General features: G+C 37.1%; 1 protein-coding gene across 1 annotated transcript in view; it reads left to right on the forward strand.

Moving 5' to 3' along the window:
* Positions 1-20,323, forward strand: part of PCLO (piccolo presynaptic cytomatrix protein) — a 398,579-nt gene that overhangs the window by 5,054 nt on the left and 373,202 nt on the right. The window contains 1 exon segment of the mRNA XM_021063484.1: positions 1,285-2,836. Coding sequence (XP_020919143.1) covers positions 1,285-2,836 — 1,552 coding nt within the window.

Genomic DNA, 20,323 nt, shown 5'->3' on the forward strand with positions numbered 1-20,323 from the left:
CTTATAATTTGATTTACCCCAAAATTTTAACATAGCATGTTCATTTTAGTTGCAACTTTATCAGTAAAGAATAGCATAATTAAAAATTAATATACTTGATTTTTAACTAAAAGTGTATATGAAAAATGAGTATTTTAACTATTTAATCATAGTCATTTAAAATTGATCAAGTTTCCAAAACTAGCTTTAATAATTCATCTTGTGTATTTGTGAGTTAAAAGTAATTTGCAAATTAATTACTTGTTACATTTCTAAGTCATTGTCAAAAATAATATCTAATACTCTACCAGTGGTCATAGTAAATGCAGGAAACATTAAGTAGAGGTAATTATGTATTTTCTTCATCCAAAGAAAGAAACAGTACTTTTCAAAAACAGGGTCACAATCAGCTTGTTGCTATTTGTGTATCAGACTGTATCTCAAGATGCTTTGAGCATCTTCTTGTTGTATTGAGAGATCTCAGATTAAGAATGCTATTGGAAAAATAATTGAATGATATAACCCAGTTCTTCCACAGGGAAGATAGAATTGCTTCACAAGATTTTCTAATTAAAGTAGAAATTCTTACATAATTTTATATAAAGTTTAATAAGGACAATATTTGATGGATATTCCCCCCCTTTTTTTTTTTGCACAGAGTAGTGTATAATTGAATAGATTATTAACTTTCTCCAAGTACTATAAAAGGCATCCTGTATTTCCTGATGTCATGTTGTGTGTCTTATGTAGCTAATATAAATTCTAGTATTAAGCAAAAAGCAAAAACAAAACCAAAACACAGTTGCAGCAAGCTCATTTTAAAAGGAATATTTTCACTTCTTAAAATTCAAGTATTTGGGAAACTAACATTCTTTGACCATAACTTTTGGTCGAAAAGGATACATTCTGTGAGCATGAATGTACTAGGACATGGCTTTTCATTGATTTGTTGAGTTAATATATTTAAATTGGCTTTAATTATGAAAGATTCTGTTAAGTGTAAATGTAAATTATTTTTTATTATACTTTCTAACTACATATCTTAACATGTCATTACTTACAGTAACAGGTATTGCGTTTTCCCCCCTATTTTCAACTCTGTGTTGAAAATCTATCTGTACCCATATAAAGAAAGCAACAAAGATTAAAAATTTTGTGGCCACTTATAGGATGCTGCAAAAATAGATTTTAATTATATTTATACATTCATAATTTTGAAGATGTAAGAAAGTAACAGCTTCTGAATATTATTTCGATTTGGGTTAATTTCCATTATTTTCACTTCTTTTTGTTTCCTTTTTCTAGGAAACAAGAGTTGGATAGTAGTCATCCTCCAAAGCAACCAGGAAAACCACCGGACCCTGGGCGTCCAGTTCAGCCTGGTCTCAGTAAAAGCAGAACTACAGACACACTGAGGTCAGAGCAGAAATTGCCCGGAAGGAGTCCTTCCACTATTAGCTTGAAAGAATCGAAATCCAGAACTGATTTTAAGGAAGAGCACAAGTCTAGTATGATGCCTGGCTTCCTCTCAGAGGTTAACCCTTTAAGTGCTGTCTCCTCTGTTGTAAATAAATTCAATCCTTTTGATTTGATATCAGACCCTGATGCCTCCCAGGAAGAAGCTGCCAAGAAACAAAAAGTAGCTCAGAAGGAACCAGGAAAACCTGAAGGAATCACAAAGCCTCCATTACAACAACAGTCACCCAAGCCAGTTCCTAAGCAGCAAGGACCTGTGAGGGCCCCGCTTCAGCAGGATGGTTCTCCCAAATCTGCAGCTTCTCAGCAGCCAGAAAAAATGAAATCACAACCTCCAGAAGCAGGAAGGCCAACTCAGGGGCTTACCCAGGTTCCTCAGACAGACCAGGCAAAACTGCCACTTCAAAGAGATGCAGCCAGGCCTCAGACTAAACAAACAGACACAGCAAGAGGAGAATCAGTTAAACCCTCACTGCAAAGCCCATCCAAGCCACCTATTCAGCAAGTAAGTCCTGGAAAACCTCCAGCCCAGCAGCCTGGATCTGAAAAACTTTCCACACCACAGCCTGGCCCTGGAAAGCCCTCAGCTCAGCAGCCAGGGCCAGCAAAGACCCTAGCTCAACAGCCAGGGACAGCAAAGCCCCCAGCCCAGCCACCAGGGACAACGAAGCCTGCAGCTCAGCAGCCTGGGCCAAAGTCTCCAGCTCAGCCTCCTGGGCCTGCAAAGACTCCAGTTCAGCAGCCAGGGTTAGCAAAGCCCACTGCCCAACAGCCAGGGACGCTGAAATCCCCAGCTCATCAACCTGGACCACAGTCTCCAGCTCAGCCACCTGGGCCTGCAAAGACTCAACCTGGCCCAACAAAGCCTCCTCCTCAACAGCCACGCCCAGCAAAGCCCCCTCCTCAACAGCCTGGCTCTACAAAGCCGCCTCCTCAACAGCCTGGCCCAGCAAAACCCCCTCCTCAGCAGCCTGGCCCAGCAAAGCCTGCTTCTCCACAGCCTGGCCCAGCAAAGCCCCCTCCTCAACAGCCTGGCTCTACAAAGCCTCCTCCTCAACAGCCTGGCCCAGAAAAACCCCCTTCTCAACAGCCTGGCTCAGCAAAACCCCCTTCTCAACAGCCTGGCACTGCAAAGCCCTCTGCTCAGCAACCTGAAAAACCAGTAAGCCAAACAGGAACTGGAAAACCTCTTCAGCCACCAACTTTTCCATCTGTAGGGCGGACTCCAGTACAAGGCCTCCCTAAAACCATCTGTCCTCTTTGCAATACCACTGAACTTCTGTTGCATGTTCCAGAAAAGGCCAATTTTAACACATGCACTGAGTGTCAAACCACTGTTTGTAGCCTCTGTGGTTTTAATCCCAATCCTCATTTAACTGAGGTAAGTGCATTTATTCACTGTGTTCACGCTCTTAAACTGTGTCATCATCTTCTACAAATGGTGCTTAGTTTATCACTGATATGACAGGACGGCAGTGTTTTTCTCTAGTTGTTTTCTCTTTCTCGCCTTCCTTCCTACTCGTCTTTTTCTTCTCTGTCAAATGTAAATTAGAAAATGTCAACATTTTCTCTAATTATAATATTTCTCCAAAACATTACCATAATTTCTGATTAATTTGACCTATAAAACAAATATGAATTGATTGAAGGTTGCTAAGCACTTACTCATTGCCGTCTTTGTGTAAAATCCACACTTTTATGTATTACACAACGATATTACATTAACTTTTCAATTCATGCTCCTCCTACCATGGTACTCTTAATAATGATATTCTCGAATGGGACCCTTTTTATTCTGGGGAAAAAAAGTGGACAACGTTTTCATATTCTAAATACAATTTGAATATAAATTGGAATACATTCTCTCAAACTGCACATCACCATCTCCTGCCGGTGGTTTTTGCTATTGCTTGTGAAAACATGCTTCCCTCATTAGTTGAGAGTCATTCGTAACAGCATAAGTCGGTTCATAAAACGAAGAAGGCATTAGAGCAGGTTCAGCATCAATGGATGTCATCTCAGAAAGATCACAGTTTATAACTCCAAGTCTTTTTATAACTCGAAGTCTTTGGGTAAGCCTTCCTGACAGACCAAATCATGAAAGGGCCAGTCGTCACACCAATGAGTTCAAGGTTGTGTACTCTGATTCAGGATACAAAAGTCATTCTCAGCAAGTCAGTTAATGTTAACTCAGCACTAGATGGCCTTGAATAAAATAGCATTTTAATAGGTGGAGATTTGGGGATGTTCAGGGGGAAGGGACAAAAACTGTAAAACAGCAGAAGAATTCAGAAATTCTCTGGAGTTGGGGAATAATACAGTGAAAATGGTATAATAAGAGAAATTAAGTGAGCATTAAAAGGCTTGGTGTCTAAAAGAATATAATTTTAAAGGAGGTGCAGTAGCCCCTACCCGATGAGAAGGCACAGAAACCTGAGTCCATCTGGAGAACAGCTGTTAGTGGGCTGTGTGTGCATTATGTCTGCGAACAGCCCAGGAAGGAATGAAAGCAGCAGGCAGTGCAGGATTATGTGATTTAAATATCTGTGAAAGAGGAGACTTCTCTACCCTTGTTATAAATGGCATCTCTGAGCTGATAATAGCAACAGGGATGATTATTGGTAGATGTTACATTAGTTTGATTACTTTCTGTGATGAAAGATGAAAATGATGTACATTAAAAATGGGTCAACCTTGCTTATTTTGCTAAAGTACCCTTTACTCTTTTTACCAGAAGTCATATTGAATACTTTAACTTTTTAAATAAGACATATTTTAATGATAAAATTGCAGTTAATAAGAACATTAAGTTATGGAGAAAATGGAAGAAATATGATTATAAATTGTTTACATATTTGTAGTTTTTTAATCTAAAACTTTGTTTTTTAGATTTTTTTTATTTTAAAACATTTTATTGACTTATAGTTGATGTATATTCTATTTTATGAGTGTACAGTATAGTGATTCACATTCTTAGAGGCTATACTCTTTTTATAGTTATTGTAAAGTATTTGCTCTATTCCCATGTTGTACAGTGTATCCATGTACCTTATTTATACGTAATAGTCTATTGCTCTTAATCCCTTACTCCCATGCTGCTCCTCCCCCTTCTTCTCCCCACTGATAGCCGCTAGTTTGATTGCTGTATTTGTGTGTCTATGTTTTCTTTGTTACAGTCAGTAGTTTGTTGTATTTTTTTTTTTTAATATTCCAGGTAAAAGTGATATCATGCAGTATTTGTCTTTGTCTGACTTATTTCACTTAGCATAATGCACTTCGGGTCCACCCAGTTTGCTGAAAATGGCAAAATTTTATTCTTTTTTATAGCTGAGTAGTATCCCATTGTATAAATAGAAGTTTTTGATGTGTTTTTGCCCATAATATACCATTTTGATATGGTAATAATATGTGCATTAATAATGACTTCAAACAGTAGGTGATCATTTCATAAAATGTTTTTTCCTGTTTTTGTGGCAGTTTAAAAGGCAGAAACATGTAGTTGGACCATTAAGCCACATACATTATTTGAGTACCTGTAATATAGAAGACATTTAACTACATGTTTGGTAGGATATAAAGATAAGTAACACATAATGCCAATCTTAACATGATCCAAATGTACTAGGGTAGAGAATGCATGCACAAGGAAATATAATATGTGGTCAAATAATAAAAGCTGTGAGAGACATGAGCAAACATTGTGGACTTTACAGTAGGAAGTACCATTTCCAGTGGCTGAGATTAAGGAAAGCTTCATGGAGAAAATGGAATTTGTGCTGGGTATATAAGATAGAGATTATTTCAGCAGATAAAGGTCATGGAAGGCGGTAATGATTGGTCTAAGACCTAGAGTCAGAATAAGGCAGGGTGCATTTAGGAAATCAGGAAATAAACTTAGGTTAGCTGAAGTGGTGGGGAAGAAATGGGAAAGGAGATTGGAGAGAAGCTGAAGTCAGATTTGGCTTCTACATTTAGTCGGTAGCAGTGAGAATTCTGCTTTATGAAACTTACCTTGATTAATATAGCCATACATTCAGTCCTTCATTCATTTTTACAAATGTGTATAAAAAGCCTAGTTGTGAAGTGCTAACAAATAGTGGGTAGAATCAAGTCTTCCTTCAACCAGAAAGAAGGGAAAGTAAAAGTTGTAGATAAGAAAGGAAAACATAAATCTATAAAAAAGTAACTTTGTATAGGGCTTTACAGTTCACATAGTTCTTTCCTATTTGTTTCATCAAAATTAAATTTCCCAGTAATTCTATGGGCATATATTCTGTTCTTTTCTAACTATTATACTAATGAGAAAACTGGTGTTCAGGTGGTTACTATGGTTAGTTTATTTTTTAGGCTCATCTTGATAGTAAATAACCAAGTAGAATGTAAACTAAATCTTCTGATTCCAAATCCACTTACTCAAGGTAAGGAGATGAAGTGCTATAACATCAGAGGAAGAGACCATCACTGTGGGGATACCATGGAAACAGAAGTATTTGAGGATAATAATAACTTGGACACACATGACAGGAGTTGGGAATGTAGGGACAGGTAGAGGGTCTTACTGGCTAAAAAAAAGAGAGCATGCTCATTATTGACGAGATGAACTTGGGTGAGTTATTTACACTTTCTGTTAATAATGATAACATTTGAACAATGGCAATAACATGTTCTCTGCTAAACACATTGGGTTGCTAGGAGGATTAACTGACCATTTATATGAGAAGGTATTTTTCAGTATATGAAGTGCTTTTTGAAGTTGCAATGAAATGCACCATGGATAATCTCAGTATTTTAAACAGAGTTGATTTTTAAAGTTTACTCTCAGGTTCTTTTTTCTTTTTTTTTTACTTTTATTTTTTATTATTATTTTTTAATAGTTATTTCCCCAATACAATTTTTTTTCTACTGTGCAGCATGGTGACCCAGTTACACATGCATGTACACATTCTATTTTCACACATTATCATGCTCCATCATAAGTGACTATAGTTCCCAGTGCTACACAGCAGGATCTCATTGCTAATCCATTCCAAAGGCAGTAATTTGTATCTATTAACCCCAAGTTCCCCAACCACCCCACTCCTTCCCCCTGCCCCTTGACAACCACAAGTCTATTCTCCAAGTCCATGATTTTCTTTTCTGCGGAAAGCTCATTTGTACCTTATATTCTTTCTTTTTCTGACTTAACTTCACTCAGTATGAGAGTCCCTAGTTCCATCCATGTTGCTGCAAATGCCATTATTGTATTCTTTTTTATGACTGAGTAGTATTCCATTGTGTATCTATGTAGATAAAATATCATGAATTAAGGATTCTGAAATAGTAATTTGATCTATTTATTTGACATAGCATTTGATCTACAGTATTCATAGTAACATGTCACTTTAATGTTTTTTTTTTTTCCCCATAAAGAGAAATGTGATCCAAGTTCTTACTCTGAACTATAGGAAGGCACCTTCCCTAATCCTGTCCACCAAGTGGCCAGTTCCTGAAACTCCTGAATTACTAGGAGGTCAGATTGGGAAGTTAGATCTCTGGATAGAGGTTGAGAGCTTTTGTATCAAGAGATAAGATCGATGAAATTTTGAGAACTGTTACCACTTCTAAACTGTTTATGTATCTGTGAAAATGTAAACTTTTCCTTCTCTTGGAGTTCCTATTGTGTCCCAGCAGTAATGAACCCAACCAGTATCCATGAGGATGCAGATTCAATCTCTGACCTCATTCAGTGGGTTAGATATCTGGTGTTGCCATGAGGTGTGGTGTAGGTTGAAGATGTGGCTAGGATCTGGCATTGCTGTGGCTATGGTGTAGGCCGGCACCTGTAGCTCTGATTCGATCTCTAGCCTAGGAACCTCCATAGCTGCAGGTACAGCCCTAAAAAGCAAAAGCAAACAAACAAAAAAAGAAAGGTAAACTTCTGTGCATCTTCTAAAGAGGATGAACCACTCTGGGTCAAATTGTCTTCAGACATTCAGATTGAGTAAAGAGTTTTCAATATAGAACAGACACAGAGGCTGGACATTATATATAGTACTTTAATTTACATGAATTCATTTTCAAACTTGAGTTTATATGCAAGTAATTTTCTATATTATTACTTTGATAATCTATTGGGTAAATTAAAATCCTGGTCTCTTATATCCCTCCTTGAAAAGACCAGGTGACTTTCTCTAATATTTTTTGTTGCCAGTGCAGAATTATGACTTTGTTGTAAACATCTTGGCTCTTAAATGACTACCATGTCTGAGGAAGAAGGACTGGAGAGGTGATGACACTCAGACACAAGCTTCAGGAAAGGGGACTTGTACTTTCCTAACTAAATTTACTGGCTTTACATACACTGTGTATGTGTGTGTCCTGGCCAACCTGACACACACACACACCCCATACACGTTCATATCTAGACATCTGTGTGAAGAGGATGGTGTTTAAATTAATGATCCTTTCTGGTAGCTTTCAAGATGTGGGCTGTTCCAAATAAACCTTAAAAATCCATTGGCCCCAAGCCTAGACTTTTGACGCCGTGAGGAGTTTGTAGCTAGTCCATTAATGGAATTAGTCTCAACAGTACAACTCCACTCTTTGGGTTTGCTTTCTGAAACAGAAACCGAATATTCGCTTTATAAACACAAAAATGTTTCTTGTTTTTGTTATTGTTGATGATTTACTTTATCTCTTTTGGTGAGTTGCCTGGGGCTAGATAGATCTAGGAAGTGATTTAAATTCTTGGTTTCTCATGTCTGATAATTTTCCTGGCTCTTAGGAAATTTCATAGTATATGAAATGACTTGTCATTTTTTAGAATGTTGGTAATGAACCAAATGGTAGTGATGAAAGTGGATTTAGGTGGGGTGTTTTTTTTTTTTTTGGTTTTTTTTTTTTTTTGGTCATATTATTTGATCACGATGAACTAGATACTTTATTTAACAAAAATATGACCATCTCTCAGTAGCTAAAAAACAAAAACTGAAAAACAAACATACTTCAACTTCCATGTTTTATTAAAATACCTAAAAAAGCAAAACAAAACTAAAAATGAAAATTTTCAGGTTTGGTAAAATGACTTAACTAGCCACGTCTTATAGGTGGATCTGCTTCCTGCTTTCAGTAAGTGAAACTGAGGGAGAAAAATGTGTTGAGAAAAGAGTAGAGCTATGCCAGATGTCAGGAGGCTGGAAGCAGTGGAGGCAGAAAGCACTAAGATACTCCTGGGGATGCAGCAGCAGAAATAACTTTTAGAAAAGGAGTGGTGCTCTTTTTAGTTGCTTGCTATTTTAGTACAAAAGTGTTTTGTCACCCCAAGTTCTAAGCAAAGACCATGACATAGTTCGTCATAAAAAGGACTGAGCACAAGTGTCTCTAAAGTTCCCACTTTTAAAAGATCAAAAGTATAGTAGTTATATACTTAAAAAATTAAAAACTAAAATAATGTGTAAATGAATTAAAAATAAATTGGTAAATTTAAAAATAAATGAACTAATACAAACAACAATAAAAAAATTAAAAATACTCATAAAAAATAAAGTAGTTCTAGGAAATAGGAAAGCCATCAATAACAAAAATTGGCAGGTTGAAGTATTTCTAGAAGAGAGAAAGAACATGAGAAGGAGGTAACAGAATGAGCTGAGGAAACCACTATTAGGTGGATTCCTGAGGGAGCCTCAGTGAAGCTCTAAGCTAGGCATCAAGAATTACAGAAAGTAGCAGTTCCCATTGTGGCACAGGGGAAATGAATCCTTCTAGGAACCATGAGGTTGTGGGTTTGATCCCTGGCCTTGCTCACTGGGTTAAGGATCTGGTGTTGCCGAGAACTGTGGTGCAGGTCACGGACTCGGCTCAGATCCTGCATTGCTGTGACTGTGTAGACTGGCAGCTGTAGGTCCGATGTGACCCCTGGCCTGGGAACCTCCATATGCCATGGATACAGCCTTAAAAAGCAAAAAAAAAAAAAAAAAAAAAGAATTACAGAAAATGGGAGTTCCTGTTATTACTCATTGGGTTAAGAACATGAGTAGTAACCAGGAGGATGTGGGTTTGATCCCTGGCCTTGCTCAGTGAGTTAAGGGCCCGGCATTGCCACAAGCTGTGGTGTAGGTTGAAGATGTGGCTCGGATCCCATGTTGCTGTGGCTATGGTGTAGGCCAGCAGCTGCAGCTCGGATTCGACCCCAGCCTGGGAGCTTCCATGTGCTGCAAGTGCAGCTCTAAAAAGCAGGAAAAAATAAAAAAAGAAAAAGAAAAAGAAAAAAGGAATACAGAAAACAATAGTGGGCTGTGGGTAGTGATTATGTGATAAAGAACTACAATAGGATCAAATAGAAATGGATTCTTCTAATCTCCAGTAAAAGAGCAGGTAGGGAGAGGCTTTATTTTTCTTCATGCCAGGCTAAAGCCAAAGAATTCTCCAAATAAAGGAATGAAATACTTGAGGAAGGACCCTCATGAGAAAACTAGGGCTTTCAAAAGAGAATAAGAAATAATGCTCATCTCCTACAAGAGAGTGATACAAAGGAGAAAACAAACCAATATGATGCTGCTCAGCCAGGAGTCAAATGCCCTAAATCTGATACCCTCTTAGTAAAACCTTCCTTACTTTGAACAGTCTCTCTGCCTTCCTGTTTCTACTCATTGAAGGGAGACCACTGGGGAAGCAGAACTGCCCATACAGAACAACCTCTCTTGATTATCCATTCTAAATAATAGAGACAGTCACTATAAATGAGTGGGTTGAGAGACTAACTTGACATTTTAGTAATAATACCACGTGAAGGACATAGATGAACAAGTGAAAAACAAAATGAAACAAAACACCTGAGAAGAGAGTCTATTTAGGAAATATAAAGAATTTATAAAAATTCTTTTTCTTTCTGAGAAAAGAGGGTATTTTATCTATAATTGCTACCCTCAAATTTCAGTGGGCTGATTGCTTGTAGAAATAGGCCCAGTTGATGATCTGGAAAAGACCCAGAGTTTTCCTAGCTTATAGAACAAATTATTCAGTTATTTAGCTGAGCACCTCCTGTGTTTCAGGCACTGTGATAGACTGTCCTCGATGTAAGAGTGAACAAAATAGAAATTCTTCTCTCATGGAATGTGTATTCTAGTAAGAGTGGCAAATAAATAAAACATACAGTGTGACAGATAAGTGCTATGGAGAAAAATGAAGTAGGAGAAGATTATAGCCTGGACCACAGGAGAGATGGTGATGTGGTGGTGGGGGTCCCCTCAACCCCTCTCATTGGGGGATTTAGGATCTGGTTGTTGGTGGATGACTTAGGGATCTGGACTAAGTGCCTAATTTTGTGTATAGTTCTAACTTAAGCTCCAAGTGTGGAGGAGTGAGAAAGGAACGAGTGGGAGTATACCCAGGAATGTATAGAATTCCGAGACCTTCCGCCCCCTTACTAAACTCTTGCCCATAGAGTTGAAAACATTTTGGTGAGGTGGTATCTGAAGTCCTGGGCTCCCTTAGGACTCTGGGAGTTTTGGGGCTTTAAGAGAAGTATTAAAAATCACAGAAGTGATATCTAAGAGCTCTAAGATTTCCAGAACGAAAGGGTCAAGGATCAAGACTATGGAGGCAAGCTCTAGAATATTTCTCTGAGCTAAAGAAAGCTGGAGGTCTTCAGATTATACAGATCCACCAGTGGCCAAGCAAGATGACTAAAAGGTCTGGTAGGTACATAATCAGATTTCCAAGGATAAGGAGAAAACCTGAAAGACTTCCACAGAGAAAAGCGTTGTCATCTACAAAAAGACAAGAAATCCGGCAGCAGATAGGGATCAATTTCTTTAAATTTCTATAGATGGTGATAAGATGAATTCTGTGTCTAGGCAAGAGAACAAGAGACAGTGTGAGGGAAACTTAAGAATTTTTTCACACTTAAAAAGAGTCCATAAAAATCCTTGTCTTCTAGCCATCTGTACATCTATGTGTACAGGTACAAATGTGTATGTAGATGTGTGTATGTGTGTGTGTGTATATATATACACATTACAATCACTGTAAGAGTTAAAATGGAAAATTAAAAGAATGGTATGGAATAACTGATTCTACCCCAGAAAGGAAGAAAACTAGAAAGACCTTAAATCATTTTTTTTTTCAAAAACATAATTGCATAACAGTGATGGAATGTGAGATGATATTAGATGGTATACAAATGAAATGCACAAATTTGTGTTATTTAAAATTTATAATAATACATGAAATTTTATTTCTTAGATATTGCTTAAGACAGCCCTAAAATAAGTGATTAGGTTGTACTTTGAAAAAATGCAGCTTTTATAGAAGGAGAAACTACATGATTTTTTAAATTTATAAATAAAATTATTATTTGATATTATCATGGCAACCATAAAAAATCAAAGCAAAAGTTAACACCGATTCTGAAGAGTAACACTTGATGGCAGAAAGAAAGGCTTTTAACTTTTAATACCATATCTTTTTGTACTATTTTTTTGACCTTGTAAATTCATCTTGTAATGAACTCTTGAGTAATTTAAAGAATCCTCATTCATGATATGATTGGTTAAACAATGCATGATGTGAAAGAATGGGTGACAGATTCTTGATTTTCTTCTTTAGCCTTGGCATTCTACCATTTCTTTGGTGAAATGCCAAGAATTTTTGGTTCTAAATGACTATGATAATTTGAAGTAGCTTATGCCTGTGACACCAAATTTGGTCAGTTTTTTCATTTGACCCTTGCTTGTCACAGCCGTGTGTACTTCAATTGACAGCACTTTTATATGAATCCAATAAAGAGGAATAAAGTCCCTTGATTTTAAACCTAAGTGTTTTAGATGGTAAAGGAAATTGTGGGTTTTTTTCTTTCTATTCTCTAAAAATATATATGGTATCTTAAATAGTATTTAAAACAAAAATACCCTAACTATAACCAATTTCTTTATTTAAAATAATTTCCTCATGAATTTAGAATAGAAACAATCCTTTGAAAATCCACATTACTTAAATATGTTCACAAGTGCCATGTTTGTTTAGCTCTCATTTCAAGGAGGTCCAGTTTGCAGCACTTTCTTCATGACCTGAATGTTCCTCCTATAGAATAGATATATATTCATCATGCTCTACCCATAAGTTTAATCATTAGAACCAGAGTTTTTTGAAAGTTTCCAGGCTAGTTATTGAATATGAGTCAAGGCTGCGACCTATGCTGCACTTGCAGCAACTTTGGATCCTTTAACCCACTGTGCCAGGTTGGAGATCAAACTTACACTTCCACAGCAACCCGAGCCAATGCACTGGGATTCTTGAGCCTCTGTGCCACAGCAGGAGCTCCCCGAAGTCTTTTTTCACTTTCAGCTTTTAAGTGGCTAATGGTTCAGGTGTTTTTCTGTGTATCCAGCTTTTATAAGATCGCCTAAGCCTGTTACTACATATTATTGCAACTAGAATGATGATCTGTATACCTTAGTAAGAACAGACGTTCTACTGTGAAAGCAGATACCCACAACTAACAGAATCATTTATTGGATCAGTAAACTTAATATAGTGATGGGTTAACTTGCTTATTGTTCACATGCCTGGAGAAATATAACAAATCACATACTTAACACTCTCCCATGTTCCATATCTTAATTAGTTTAGAAAATTAGGCTCTTACACAGCTTTCAGAAGTACTACAGTGAAGGCAAAGATGTGAAAAATCTAGTTGAAGTTTATAGTTATTTTCACTGAAGTAATGCCGGTATCCAAAGCATTGGTCAGGCATCCAGAGATCTGAGTTGTAGTCCTACCTCTACCCTTCATACATGTGTACTCTTGTCAATATTTCTATGAATTCACTTAAAAGTAGTTCTAGTTAACTTTGATAAGGAAGCAGCAACTTCACTATGCATGTTGTTTCTTAACTTTTTCTTACTTTACTCTTACTGTTATTTGGGCCGGGCATTTTTTTCCGTGTATTTACTTTCCTTATTTATGATATGAGACTTGTCATAAATAAAGTAAAAAACCACATTGGCAATGTAAGTGGAAGGGCTTTGAAACTGAAACTAAAACATTATTATTATTAATCTTTATAAAATTCTAATAGTGCCATCATTGTTAACTCTGGCACTGAGAAACTAGGTTAAGAATTTAAGTGACTTGCAAGGACACAATTATTTAGCAATGGGGCCCATATAAGAAGCTAGATCTGCAGACCCAAAATTTAGCTTTTTTTTTTTTTTTTCTGTCTCTTTAGGGCTGCACCTGCAGCATATGGAAATTCCCACTGACACTCATAGCATCTTTTTAAATAGGGGATCACATTGTTTTTAAATAGATCATTTCCTAAATTTCTGGGTTACAGAGAGAGAAAGGGGGGAGAGAGAGGGAGGGAGGATTTTATATATTCTTAAAGTTAAAAAGAAATTAACCTTCTTGAAACTCACAGACATAGAAAACAAACTTACAGTTACCAAAGGGGAAAGGAGGTGAGAGGGATAAATTAGGAGTTTGGGAATAACAGATACACACTACTATATATAAAATAGATAAAAAACAAAGACCTACTGTATAGCACAGGGAACTATATTCAACATATTGTAATACCCTTCAATGGTAAAGAATCTCAAGATATATGTACATATGAATGAATCACTTTGCTATACACCTGAAATCAACATAACATTCTAAATCAACCTTATTTTATAAAAAAATAACCTTCTTGGCAGAGTTTATTTTTGAAATTTAGTGTAAAAAAATTGAGATCCAAGAGGACTGATTTATCCCTTTCTACTCACCTTTGCTCAAACCAGAGTCTTATATTGCTGAGTTCTTTTTTTGTTCTTTAGAAAGCTGTGGGCTCCTACTCTGAGCCAGTCACTCTGATAGATTTTGAAAATATAGATGATGAAGTTGATAACTTTGCTCACTGTTAAGAATAGAACTCAGGGAGTTTCTGCTATGCTCAGCGGGAGTGAATCCGACTAGTATCCATGCGGATGCGGGTTTGATTCCTGGCCTCACTCAGTGGGTTAAGGATCCGGCATTGCCATGAGCTGTGCTATAGGTCACACATGTGGCTTGGATCTGGTGTTGCTGTTGCTGTGGTGTAGGCCAGAAGCTGCAGCTCAGATTTGACCCCTAGCCTGGGAAATTCGTATGCCACATGTGCAGCCCTAAAAAGACCAAAAAAAAAAAAAAAAAAAAAAAGACATGTATTTTCATGCCTGTGTGCTGTAATTATTCGTAATTATATTTTGGTAAAAGGGTTGATTTCCTTGTTTTGGATTGCACTGACAAAGTTTGCTTTTATGATTTGATCTTATTTTGTGAGGAGTTATAAATGTTATTGCTAGCCTTTGGTGAACAGTTTTATGCTTCATGAAGAAAAAAATGCATGTTTAGGTTACGTTTCGCAAGGTTTGTTAACGGCTTCTGAATTATGCAGCAGAAAGTGTAATCCACAGTTTTAGAAAGTTATCCATTCAAATTCTGAATTGGATCATCTTAAATACAACTGTTTCACCAAGTTGCTGAGCATGTCATCACAGTTCTGAGGAATGCTAATGTCTAGTTTTTAACCAAAATAAATTGTGCTTTAATATGCATAGCTAAAGATGTCGACTGCAGTGAGCCATCTGCAGCCAAACTGCTGTCAGCGAGTAGCTGCCTCCGAGGAGGAGGTCACGTGATTTGGGCATCACTGGAATAGCAGAAAGTATAATCTGTGAATCAAACTTTAGCTTGGGTTTCTCTTTATAATATTATACATTATTGTCTAATATATGTTGTTTAATTACATTTTCTGTGTCATTCAAAACAGTAAGAGTGATGAAATAATATGTAGATAATATGTTCAATAAATATTGGAAGAAAATTTGATGAGAAATAGGAAAAAAGTTTAGAATAATTCATTGTTAAGTAATAGTTAAAATAAGGGTACTCATAAGAAGTGCTTGATTTCTTTAAGAGTTTTTATGAGGAGAGGAGAAGTAATTGGAAAAAAAAATTTAAAGCAATGTCTGTTTCAGTCTAAATACTGTAGTTCAAATTATAGTAGTAATAGTTGAGAAGGGGCAGACCTTAGTGGATACTGTAATACTAAGTGGTAAAGGAGGAAGGTTATCGTGGACTATAAAGGACAGGAAGCATATAGGTAAATGGAAGAGAAGTACCAAATCATAACTCAAGAAAGAAAGAGAATACTGCCTTGATGGAGTAAATGGTACATTTAGATGCCTTGGTTTGTAGAAGAGTTTAGTTGTGATACATCAAGAAGTATGAAAATAACAGATTTTTTAGTTTAAGGGCAGGATGAATGTATGACTGAAGAAATTGTGTTCATGAACTAATGTGAGTGGTATGAAAACTGGCAAGTATAAATCCCTATATTGTGTTTGTTCTTTAGATATTCCGTTATTCCTAGTGTGATGCTATGTTGTTAAGCAGATATTCCATTATTAATCTTATGTAGATTTGGGGTTTAAAATGTCCAGTTTGGAGCACATTGAAGGGTGGCTGTTAGTCATTATGCCTTCTGGACTGTTTTTACTTTGATGAGAAGCTTCCATTCTCTTTTGAGGTCAAATAGATTAATAATAGTTCCAAGCAAGAATATGCTTTAATTTTGGAACCCCAACATTTATCAGCTCACCTTATTGCTTAGATGTATTGAGTTAATGTCTTAAATTATTATTAAATGAAGACTCTTAAGAATCTAATTTTTCAGTAATCAGTAGTTTTGATACTTTTTTGAAAGTGGCATCATTAATTGACCCTGTGAAATTCACAATTAAACTTTCAAGTGGTACCCCTTGAAACATTTAATAAGACATTTATGATTATCTAGCAAAAGCCTTAGTTAGTGAAGTTGTATTACGGTATTTCTCATGACTCAGCCCTGGTACATAACAAAGGTTCAGTAAAAGGGAACCAAGAGGATTGGATTAAATAGATGTGTTAATAAGTATAAGTAGGTCTGTGTTAAGATAACACAGTGACCTCAAAATGAGCAGAAATCCTGGTTGGCTTTCTACCTCCATTTATGTAGCATATTAAGTCACCAGACTGAATGAACAATTTTATGCCTTTCTTTTGTTCCGTTCCCTGGAGCTAATTGAATTAGAGTAGCTCACTAAACAATTGTGTCTCCAGATCTCGAATTCCATTTATTTACTTTCTCGAAGTAAGCCTGTAGGTGGGGAAAGCAAAAGATGCCTATTTTTTTCCTTACTTGTTATGTAAAATCTAGAATTTAGGAGTAGTTAAGACATGACGTATTTATCTAACATAGATTGTTTCATTTTAGTGCTTGTATATTGGAGGTCAGAGTCCTTCTGGGACATATTAGTACAGTTGTGGGCTTCCCTGGTATTGTTTCTTCCATTTCTCCAATTATTTATCAAATGGATGTGTTTGGTTGGGTGTCAGTATTAGGAAGTGGGTACCACTTGTGTCGGGGGACCTGGGAAGTCATTTATGAAGCATTGGTGCACTTCTTTGGAATTAGATTTGGCCTTGGGTATTGTCTGATTTCTGTAGCATAGGGAAGAAGTGTTAAGAATTAAAATCTAAGATCTCATTCATGGCTATAGTGGAATGAAGACCCAATCATGCAGAACTAGGGAAACCAGCAGTATTACAGATATGGGCACCATATGGAACTGGTTGCAGGTGTCTGAGGCAATGATGGTAGTAAACTGAGGTTCATCTTGGCTCAGAGTTATAGATAAACATTTAATTTTAGAAGTGAAACAAGACAGTGGTTGTCTCCAAGTGCTAAATATGTATGGTTAACAGGTATGGTAGTTATTGGGAGTTTCTTCAGTTTTGAATCAAAATGAGGATAGATGGTCCATGGCCAGAAGGACAGGGAAGAGAGAATGGCATGTGACTAGAAAGTGAAGGCACAAGCCTGCCATTCAGGCTAGGTAAACAGTGGGGATGAACAGAATAAGCACAGAAATGGTGTAGCTTGAAGAGCATAAACACTTTAAATTAATTTCTTTAATTCAGACCAACTAAAAAATATTTGTGGACATCTATAATGACTAAAGGATTGGACTATACCAGGAAGTTTGTATCATTTGTTTTTTACAGTCTTTTGGGAAATATGGCCCTGGAGATAGAGTTATGCAAGTGCTGTCACAGGAACACTAACAAAGGCATTTATTTTTAATTTCTGGCAAAATAAATTTACCTTTATTTCACAGTTATTAGAGAGGCATTGAGCTTTGAATGGAAGAGTTAGAGTCAACCCCTTCTGTGGTGGTTTGTTTTAAATAGGTTATATTTGGTGGAGATGTAAGGTATTTGAGAAATGACAAAGGCCAGATCAGGAACAGTGGGTTTGAAAATGAGAACGAACCAATGGGAAATTTCCTTTCACAAGCAGCACAGACAGACACACTTGAGGAATAATTGAGAATGCAGTACAAATATAACAGGGTTTCTAACTCACATGACTGAGAGGGCAGAGGTGCTCTTACTGCTCTTTACTCTCCCTTGCTACTTTGCAAAGAAGTGAAGGATGGTTCATGATGTTAATGACAGGGCCGGATGTGGACTTTTTTGTTTTCTCAATGTATAGGAAGCTTTGGTTGTTTTTGTTTTTCGGCCGAATCAGGGAATTGGGAACACGGCTGTGTTCAGTAGTAGATTAAGTTCTGACACCAAACTCACTTCTATTTTCAACACATTTTGCCAGTAGAATTAAATAAATTAAAAAAAAAAAAAAAGGCTGTTTCTAAAACAAAAAATCCTAAGAGGATAAAAAGCTTTTCATATTGTGAAAGCTGCAGTGATTTTCACCTGTGTTCTCTCAGAGAGGAAGAACATTGAGGGATCAAATGTCTTATGTGCTGTTTAGCAAAATGAAGAAAATGTGGTCATTAGAAGGATAAAAGATGGTCCAGTGGCATCTGTTCAGAAACAGGGTGTAGTAAGAGAAAAGCAGAATTGTGTCCTGGGGAAGAAGCAGTGACCTGTGTTTTCCACATCTCTTTACCTAACTCTCCCTTGTCTGCTTCTTTGGAGACATAGTCATATACATTGATAAACCTTTTTTTTTTTTTTTTGGCTTTTTAGGGCTGCACCCATGGCATATGGAAGTTCCTAGGCTAGGGGTCGAATCGGAGCTGCAACTGCTGGCCTACAGCACGGCCACAGCAATGGCGGGATCTGAGTTGTGTCTGTGACCTACACCACAGCTCACAGCAACTCTGGATCCCCGACCCACTGAGCGAGGCCAGGGTTTGAACCCACATCCTCATGGATTCTAGTCGGATTCGTTTCTGCTCTGCCACAGAGGGAACTCCCTACATTGATAAACTATGAAAAAAAATTGATTTTGGAATGAGAACAGTATAGAATGTGTGTTGATGTCAATCACAGTAGATGTGCCATGGTCGTGCTCTAAGTTTTCAGTGGTCCAACGGTAGAGTGAGAGCCTGCTGGCTAGCCATGCAAGAAGCACCATTGTTCACATTGCAAAGTGATGTCACATTTTACTGATGAAACCAAATACAACCAAAAAAATTGGGGGTTGGAAATTTGAGGGGGAACTTGCTGGAAGAAAGGAAAAAAAGACTCATCGCAATATCATCACATACTTTTTATATATCTATGATAATCTTGAAATTACAGTATGCCTTAACCTGTTTCCTCTCTGACATTTGGAAGCAAAATGTCATCTCCATAAGGACAAGGTTTTTTGTCTCTTTTGTTTAGTGGTACATACTAAGTAGAAGTTGCTCAATAAATATTTGAATAAAGAAAGAAACAGGTGAATAAAATTTGCATTGGCTTTGGCTATGACACTTGTCAAAAAGAATGAGAGCAGTTAATATAAGGACAGTTAACTAGCCCTAGAGGTTTGTCATTTAAAGTGATTCATGGTGATACAGGTCTAATATGATAGTTCATAGAAAAAAAAATCAGTGATAAAATATAGGTAAGGAATTATGCTTTAAATTTTATGTTTCTTTTTTTATCATATCTGGCTATATGGTGTCATTTAAGACTGTGGAAAAAAATGAGAAAATATAAATAGTAGAGCAGCAAAATTGATATTGGCAGTGGGGGAGCTGGTTGAGTTAGTAGATGCATGTTTATAGAGAGAGTTCCTCCCCGGAAGAAGGGACAACATGGAGTGAGTTCCCTTAAATTCAAGTTCACCTTTAGTCATGGTATTTGCATAAGTAACCAATTGCTTGATTATGTTTTGGGGTTTAAATATTTATATGTTTAAAAGGTTGTTTGTTTTGTGAAATGCCTCAAACATAGAGAAAGGTAAAGATAAAAGTATAGCAAATACATAAATACTTAACATTCAGATTGAAAACAAAGGTAATAAACATCCAAGTATCTCCCACCTATATGTAACAATTGTTGGTTTTTTGTTGTTGTTGTTGTTTTGTTATGTTTGTTTTTTTATATTTTTCTAGGGCTGCACCTGTGGCATATGGAGATTGCCAGGCTAGGGGTCTAATCAGTGCTGTAGCCGCAGGTCTATGTCACAGCCACAACAAGGCCAGATCCAAGCCGTGTCTGCAACCTACACCACAGCTCATGGCACTGCTGGCTCCTTAACCCACTGAGCGAGGCCAGGGATTGTACCCACAAACGTCATGGTTCCTAGTCAGATTCGTTATCCACTGAGCCATGATGGGAACTCCACAAATGTTTTAAGTTTGCTTTTTTTGTTTGTTTGTTTTTAAGGCCACACCTACAGCATATGGAAGTTCCCTGGCTAGGAGTCAAATTGGAGCTGCAGCTGCAGGTCTAAGCCACAGCCATGCCAGATCCAAGCTGCATCTGTGTCCTATGCCACAGCTTGAGGCAAGACTGGATCCTTAACCTACTGAGTGAGGCCAGGGATCAAGCCTGTATCCTCATGGACCCTGTGTCAGGTTCTTAACCT

Source organism: Sus scrofa, chromosome 9, assembly GCF_000003025.6.
Source record: "Sus scrofa isolate TJ Tabasco breed Duroc chromosome 9, Sscrofa11.1, whole genome shotgun sequence".
In the NCBI taxonomy this organism is placed as follows: domain Eukaryota; kingdom Metazoa; phylum Chordata; class Mammalia; order Artiodactyla; family Suidae; genus Sus; species Sus scrofa.